Genomic DNA, 8,471 nt, shown 5'->3' with positions numbered 1-8,471 from the left:
ATCTCCCCCTAGTGGCTGAATGAGATGATGAGGGGAAATACTTTTCTGACATATTTAACTGGCCATTAAATGATGGCTACAACACATTGGTATATTAAAAATGTGTCCCGCTCCACAGTAGGAATCTCCTCAACCTCATGGTCCCTTCACTAGGTCATACACATTATAAACACATGTTGTGAAGCTAAGGACTGCTGAAATACATTGTTTTCCTCCAGGGTTTTTCAATAAAACAAGCTACATTCAGCTCTTGTATGTATAAAATTAAGCAAAGGACATCTAGAATTCTTAATTTTGTGCAATGATATAGCTGCTTTTGGGTTATTATATTGTAATAATTCACCAAACATAAACAGGATAATGATTTGGAACAATAAGATGCAACAGGGAATTAGAAGAGAATAAAACTAATAGCTGTAATACAATGTGGTTCTCCAACTTTATTCTCTTTAATTCTCTTCCTCCTTCTTCGTGGTTCATCCTCCTCTGCCATTAGTTTTCACTCACAATCAATTCTCAGCTACTTACTTTACCTTTAAATTCACTACTGTTACTATTAAGTAACTTAAGTACTTAAGAGACTTAAAGCAGTTTACTTGCAGTTTATTTCAGATCAAAAGGCACAAACAACATTTCATAGTATTTCACAGTTGCAAAACATACACTCTGCCGCAAGATGAATTGAAAGAACCAAGCGCCAGTTGCGTTGTGCTTTTAGAAATTCACACGTAAGTGGTCTATTATGTGTATACTGATGGTTCTGGTTCAGGCATAAGAAAAAAAATAGAAATCCCTGTGCACTGTAATGGAATCAACAGTCCTACTGTGTAAGTATATTTCTTGTAATTCATAATTTCTAACTATTTCTGACTATTTTTGAAGCTGCAGTTTGTGGATTTGCATATTGTTTACATGTACCCCAAAGAATAAATGCATCTTTTACACAGAGCCAGTAACAATAAAAAATAGCTGTGTGAAGCTTAGTTACAATCATAAAACTGGGTGAAGTGAGACAGCTGATCACTAATTAAACTTATCACTCCCCTGTAGTCAAATACCTGCACATACAATAGGAAAATAACAGCAGTTCTTAATGATCCCAACTGGCGAATACAGTAATGATGATTTCCCAGCACGTACGTAATGCTGGTTTAACTCTTGCTGTCCAACTAACAGCAGTCACACACAGACAGACACATTTCAAAATATACACATTAGCCTTAATCATTACAAGCGTCTGACAGATTTCACCACACAATAAATCAACACTGTTGTTCTCTGTTTACCTGGCGTCCTTCAAATAAATGCTGTGACAGATAGAACCTGTGACCATGCGGCATCCAGGGGTAAAAGTCTGTTGTGCAGTTTGACATTAGCAGCAGTGAAGAGGAACCTCCTGTCCTTTAGTGGAGCCTTAAGTCAGTACTACAACGACTCCTCAGACTCACTGTCCGTGTTGGGCTTTGTTAGGAGCTCCAGCTCCTCACCATCCTGCAACAGAAAACACAAAGAACAAGTCAGGATGAAGGCAGAGGTGGTGGGATACAGTGAACAAACCTGCAGACACAAGGTATTTCTCATCTCTGTCTCAGGATCATCGCCAAACAACAACTTCCCAAGTTGTTTTTAAGACGGTGCAGGGCAGGATTTACTGCCTCCAAAACACAGAGGGGAAATACTTTGCATTTTAAAGCCACAGCTATTAACCAGCAAATCCTCCACCAAGGAAACAAAGAACATGTCTGAAGACTGTTATTTCACAGACAACAGAGGTTTTCCTCAGTCTGGGACAGCACACCAGTCATGGCAACTACCTCCAAGTCCTGCTCGCTCCAGGACAGCTTCCTCACCAGGCCCCTAAGGAGAGCTGTTCTGTTTAATAACTTCCTCTTTCAAAATCCAACAGACCACATTGACCTAATGAAATTATGTGAGGTACGGCCCCAGCATGAGTCTGAATGCTGTTTTCATAGCAAGGAGTCAGGTTTCCCCCCTTTATTGAAGAAATCACATTATAGAGAAATAAGAGCCAAGTTTCCTACAGAGAATGTGGTATGTGTGTGGGAGGAGAGGAAGGGGCTTCACATGGGGATTAGGTGAGTGATGTTGTGCGGGGAAAAGGAGCTTGTGGGCTCGTGTGCGTGACTACTGAAGATATGTGGTTTGCTTCCTACCCCTCTGGACCTCTCGAACACCTCTCCGTTGATGACCCGCAGCTTTTCCTGCTGCAGGGTGTACTCCAGGTCCTTGGGCCGGCTGGCGTTGTAGATAAAGATGGCCAGCAGGACCATGGGAGCCTGGAGGAAGAAGTCTAGTGAAGGGCGGAAGTCGAAGAGGAAGAGGGAGAAGGTGGTAACCAGAACTGTGGTGATCTGGCCTGTCAGCACATGGAACATGTTGTCTCTGAATTTCAAGATGAAAGCCACAGATAAACCCAGGGCAGCTGGGGAGAGAGAAAAGAGTGAGCTCTTTAAATTTCTTAGCTGAGCTGTGGATGACTTATAGCAAGCCTTCATGTTGTTTCTTGCAGCTTTTATCTGTATTAAATTTGCATTTTCCTGACAAGTGATCTCTTGCATACGTGCAAACAATGACTGTGCTGTCCAGAAAAACCACAACACTGCTCATGTTTATCTGGCCTTAGTTTCTATTCAGCAGCAAGGGTGGAAGTAGCTTGATTTTGTCATGTCACAGCAAAAAGTCTTAGACATGAGGTTTCTGCTGGTTGCTGGTTTTGCATGTGGTTGCATTCAACACAAAGACTTAGTAGCTAATACCAGCATACGCTTATCTTAACTTAGCTTAGCATACAGACTGGAAGTACGGTTTTGGAAGTAGTAGCCAGAGCTTTTTGTTGGATTACAGCTCTAACAAGATAGTTCACTTGTCTGGTTTACTGTTTCTTAATGTGGAAAGAAACTTCATGTTAACCATATGTAATGTGGTGAAACAGAAAGAAACTTCTGTGGATGGACACACTAACCTCTGTTACATTTCAAATCTCCACTGATGTAGAAAACTCTTTGGGAATTTGCTTTCTTTCCAGGAGAGGAAGATGAGAAGATGAATACCACTCTCTTATTAGTCTGTTAAATATGAAGCTATTTGAGCTATTTGTAGGTTTGGATTTGGCTACATAGCCAGTGTTAGCATTAACAGGTTTATTTACCAGTCGAAGCAAAAGCTTCAGCCATCAGCTTCAGCTGGTTAGCATGCTAATTTCAGTACAAGAAAATAAGTGACAGAGATAGAAGCAAAACAAAACCTGTCCTTTACTCGCCAAGACAGGTGAGTAAAGGAATGAAGGTTGATGCTAAACTCCTGTTTCTTCTAGACTGGCAAGTCTAGAAGAAGCTGTAGCAATGGAAAAAAAATAGTAGCAATATCAAATAGCTCCTTTAAGCTACACCCAGATGGTCAGTTCAGCTTAGCATAAAGACAGGAAGAAGGAAGAAACAGCTATCAGTCTGTTAATTAGACTTTAGAGGTGCTGGTAGGAGGATTTTGTTACCTTTGGACAGAGACAGGCTAGCTGTTTCCTCCTATTTCCAATCTTTACACTAAACTATGCTAATCATCTCCTGGTTTTCATGTAATAGTTAATGGACAAATAGAACAGCAGTATCAGTCTTCTTATTTTGGCAAGCAAGCAAATAATTGTGGAACTCTTCTTTTGACTGAGTTGTTTGAGTTGCTGAAATTTAACCAAAGAGGCATCAGAGCTGAAAACACTCATATCTTGTCATTTTCCCCCCATGACTCACCAGTGACCAGCACCAGACCCAGGGAGTAGAGGTTGTGTCCGTGCAGGAGGCCACAGTGCACAGTGAGGCCTCGCGCCTCGCTGCCGAGCCCGAGGGTCAGACCGTTAAACACCACACCGAAGGCATACCTACAGCAACATGAAGGAGAGGGCTGAGGTTAGAATGGAACAACTCAAAGTTAGCCATTACTTTCTTGATAAGCTGTTTCTCACAATTTACTGTTCTGGATGAAGATGCTCTCAGTGATCTGGTCTCCGTCTTTGAGGATCTTCTCGTTGTAGATGTTGGCCATGGCAGAGATGAAGCACTGGAGAAGGAGCAGGATGTGACCCACGCCCAGAGATCGAAGCTTCTCCACTACCCTGTCCCTCCAGGCCTGGCCGGGCAGGGACGACGCCCATGATTCACTGGCACTGCGATGGGAGCGACAACATCAATTACAACATCAGCTGAATGTCTTTTCCTACATTTCAATTAATCCATTCCCTGTTGAATTAATTAAATATCATAAAAAGTACAAAAAAATCAAGTCCCATCAAGTTCCCAAATCAGTAGTCTTGTCCAAACAACGGTCCAGAGCCCAGTGGTATTCAAAGAAAAGCAAAAAATCTTCACATTAAAGATGCTGGAATCAGTATATTCATCATATTTTGCTTGAAAAGAGGAATAAACATTTGATCAGTAATGAAAATTGCTGCGGACTAATTTCTTATGACATGATACATACATAGGTCTGTCTCTCTGCAGGAAATCTTTCAGCTGTATTAAACCCTGACAACCCTAACCCTAACAGTTGATATTTTGTCCTATGTTTTAAAATATCTTCAAACATTTCTCCTTTAAGCTGCTTCGTTTATCACCCATTTATCTGTTCCTGATTACACCAGGATTTCACCTGCTGTTCCTCATCTGCTCCAGCAGCTGCGTGTAAAGGAGACAGGCATTGGAGGGGGTGGAGAGTGGGTTCGCGTGGAGACCTGGCACAGCGACTGAGTTCTGGCTGCCTCCCGATCCTGTCGTCAAGGAAACGATGGACAGAAAGAGGATGACCAACGCTGCCCACTGAACCCAGGACAGGCGCCTCCTGAAGGAAAAGGAGGAAACACAAATTTAAGTTTCATCTGTGGCCGATGTGAAAATCAAGGTTTCCAGTCGTGTCAAATGTGCAGAATTATACAGTTACACAGCAGAGGACGTCTCATTTCATGACACTGATAAAAAAAAAAAAATTACAGCTTTGCTTTTAGTAGTTCTCTCAACTTTAAAGAAGTGGTTCTCAAAGTGGGGTCCGTGGACCCCAGGGGGTCATAAAGGAGGTTCTCAGGAAAAAGGGGAATAATTTATTTCCACTATAATTTCATCCATAAGTAACACAGTGACAAAATGAATCACTATTATGGTAATGGGTTTCAAACACTTTCTGTAAATACATAAAGAAAGAAATGAAACATCTTAAAGCAGAATTCTTATCAGATGGGGGTCCTCGGTCTAATTTGTGTCATCAAGGGATCTTTAATGAGAAAACGTTTTAGAACCACTGCTTTGTGATTCATCAAAACAAAGGCATACAGTGACACTGCGCTACACGGTAGAAAATACCATTTTCACTTGGACGATAGTGAAAGGATTTTTACGGCAAATGTCTCATAAAAAAACAACATTGGCATGAAAAGAGAAAATGTGATGAAGATGCATCACCTCTCATCTACAGTAAAACTCTAAAGACATGCACGCTGTCCTTTTGAAGAACAGAACATTACAGAGCTGTTCAATGAGCCACTTACTTCAAAACAACTCTGAAGAGTACAGCTGTGGTCAGGATGACAAAGTTGGAGAACAACACAGTCATGGCCTGGAGACAAGAGGGAGGGAGGTCAGGAGACTGTTAGATAAAAGTCACAGCAGAACACAGCAGCTGTATCTAACACAGACACGTTTGGTAAAAGCTGGTGTGATATGAGACAGAGAATAGATTGTTTCTCAAAGAGTGTTTCACAGAGTTACCAGCAGGGGGAGGTCTACATGTTAATAAGAGCTGAGTAAATTGAATTTATGCAACAAAATTTCCTCAAGAAGCCAAAAATATTTCCTTCTGTCATGAGTCACAGAGCGTATTTAAAATTTCACTAACTGGCTGAAGGTAGGTCATCACATAGAAGATGATGAGGTTGTCGAGGAAGTAGAGGAAGGCAGGGACGGCCCACTTCAGGGATCTGAGGAAGGATGAGCTGGAGGCACAGCCCAGCTCTCTGCAGGATCGTCCCTCTGAAGGAGGAGAAGAGGAGAGGAGTTTAAACAAAATAAAACAAACATACCTCATCAACAAATACAAGACGATGGACAGCCGTTTACCTCGGACTATGATCCTGACTGACATAACCAGACAGAAGAGCAGTTTGAGCGCCTCAGCAAGTAGATTGACAGACGCTGGCAGGAAGTCATACTTGTTCTCTACAAAATAAAGAGACTCAGTCAACAAGAGGCCAACACTCCTCAGCAGAATAAATATTAAAACTGTGCTGACTTGAAGAGAAGCTAGTCAAATCTTTATAGCTCTGTGTGGAAAACATAAAAAGCATGGTCAGTCAGTCACCAGCATTGGCGGAGAATTTGAGCAGCAGGATGCGACTGGTTCCCAGGGTGACAAAGCCCAGGCCGAGGGCTAGAGTGTAGGCCGACGAGCGGGAGCACAGTCTGGGGCAGGAGTGGCAGCGCACCATGGCTGGGACTGGATGCAGTCAAACCTGCTGGAGCACATTAGAAAAACAGACGGAGTGCTGGTATCAGTCCGGCTCTCGGTACCTGAGCCACCATTAGTTTCAGTTTCAGAGAGAAACTGTGAGGTTGGTGTATATTTGTCATTTCTGAAATCAACACGGTCATTTTCAACAACTCAAGTACATTCACTCAAAAAATTCTGCAAACGACCTTCAGTCAGAGCTCAAAGGGTGAATTACTAACTGCCAGTGAAGAAAATGTATTTGAAAATGTGAAAACAACAGGGCAAGTCCATGTGACTAATATCACTTGGATTATGCTGTATGAGTTGTGTAGAGAAATACAAGGGAACATTTTCAAACTGGATTTTCACTGTAGGGTTTTATGAAAAGGCTAATCAGGAGCAGTTAATATCTCCAGAAAATCCTGATCATGGGGTTTGGAGTTTGAATGTGGTTTTGAAGAGGGTCAGAGCAGATACTAATTTTCTTTTCTTTTTACAGTTTACTGCACTTTGTGGGAAGTTAATTGATAAATAAAAATTATTCATGACATTATTTTAGAAAGCATCCTCACTTTATTTTAGCCAAGCTTGCATAGCAATAACAAGGAGTCATGTTTCACGCGTTTCTGACATTGTAAGAGTTAAAAACTTCACAGTCACAGTGCAACAGGTTACACTGTGCAACAAAACTAGTTTGCAGCACCTCTATATTATCGTCATATATAAAGGGGAATAAAAAAGTACATATCAAAAAGGAGAAAAAATAACAGTACCTGTATACGCACAGGTTAATAAGTTTCAAAGCAGCTTTATGGAAAAATAAATATATACAGTGGCTGAACATTTAAATATATGCAAGAAAGAGCGAACTATGCTGACGCCTTCGTTAAAGTCTACGTTCATAGACGCGAAACAGAGGAAAGAAACAAAGTGTACAGCTACAGACGACCTCAGCCAGCGCTGCTGTGCTCAGCACAAAACTGAATAAAGGAATAATCAATATAAAAGATGACAGTAATCAATAACTGCAGCCTTACTGATCATTTCAACTCTCTTCCAGTGGCGCTAACATACTGACATTAATCACCGCAGCATATTCGATCTGTCAGAGCTCTAGGTTGATCTGTTTACACACTAAATTGAAGAGGAACTGAACCAAACGAAGTCTGTTAGCATCGTCAGCATCACAGATAAACACCAGCAGCCAAAACAACACGCTGCTCTTCTTCCTCTTCTCTTACACGTCCGGTCAAATGTCCCCACATCGGCACACGACGTTAAAATAATAAGAAACTTACCGAGACTTATTTGCTGCTTTTTTTCCAACACATAGCTGAAGAAAACGTCCATGAGCTGGAGCATCGTATTGTCAGCCCTCGCTCTTCCTGGTTAAGCGGCGCAGGCGTATTGAGACAGGTGTCGCGTCGACGTCATCCTCCACGCAGCGCGGGTTCGTGCGTGATTCACGTGATCCTCTGACGTCAGTTCATACGCTCCTCCCCCGACAGCCAGATGAAGGTCTGTATGAACCATAGACTGTTTATGAACCATGGTCTTGTAAGTTTGTCTACTTTTGGTTCGTGGACTTTTAGTCAGTGGTGTATTAGGGTAAATACCACAGGGGCGGGGCCAGAGGGGACCCTATGCCCCCCCTCTAACTACAGAGACAAAAAATTACCACAAAGAGAAGTCAGATAACTACAAACACACAATGTAACATAAAGGAGATGCAAACCAACTGCAAAATGACACGAAACCACCAAAAAGAGACACAAAATGATCACAAAATGCCCACAAAAACACTTAAAACAACTAAACAAACACACAAAATGCCCACAAAAAGTCGCAAAATGACAACAAAGAGACACAAAATATATAACATATAATAAACAATTTAATGGTTTCTAACCCATGAGTGATGGTATGTCACTCAATCAATCTTTATATAACATTATTTATAGTATATTTCACACAGGTTAGTGCAG

General features: G+C 41.6%; 1 protein-coding gene across 3 annotated transcripts; it reads right to left on the bottom strand.

Moving 5' to 3' along the window:
- Window positions 1-587: 587 nt before the first annotated feature.
- slc35a5 (solute carrier family 35 member A5) lies at window positions 588-7,922 on the bottom strand. 3 transcript variants are annotated; one of them, XM_071484178.1, is made up of 10 exons: window positions 7,785-7,922; window positions 6,358-6,508; window positions 6,117-6,215; window positions 5,896-6,029; window positions 5,549-5,616; window positions 4,660-4,848; window positions 3,977-4,177; window positions 3,765-3,892; window positions 2,175-2,443; window positions 588-1,491 (listed from the first exon to the last, which is right to left on the bottom strand). In XM_071484178.1, the coding sequence occupies exons 2-10, from the start codon at window positions 6,482-6,484 to the stop codon at window positions 1,426-1,428; spliced, it is 1,281 nt and encodes a 426-aa protein (XP_071340279.1). In that variant the 5' UTR covers window positions 6,485-6,508; window positions 7,785-7,922; the 3' UTR covers window positions 588-1,425. The 3 variants fall into 3 exon arrangements, with proteins under 3 accessions (XP_071340279.1, XP_071340278.1, XP_071340290.1); XM_071484177.1 differs by having other exon boundaries at window positions 6,358-6,511; window positions 7,785-7,921; XM_071484189.1 differs by lacking the exons at window positions 6,117-6,215; window positions 6,358-6,508; window positions 7,785-7,922 and having other exon boundaries at window positions 5,549-5,685; window positions 5,896-6,031.
- Window positions 7,923-8,471: the final 549 nt, after the last annotated feature.

The sequence above is a fragment of the Trachinotus anak genome, unplaced genomic scaffold, assembly GCF_046630095.1.
Source record: "Trachinotus anak isolate AG129_WGS33_773 ecotype Australia unplaced genomic scaffold, CSIRO_AGI_Tana_v1 ptg000001l, whole genome shotgun sequence".
In the NCBI taxonomy this organism is placed as follows: Eukaryota; Metazoa; Chordata; class Actinopteri; order Carangiformes; family Carangidae; genus Trachinotus; species Trachinotus anak.
This window is presented reverse-complemented; position numbering and strand designations above follow the sequence as displayed.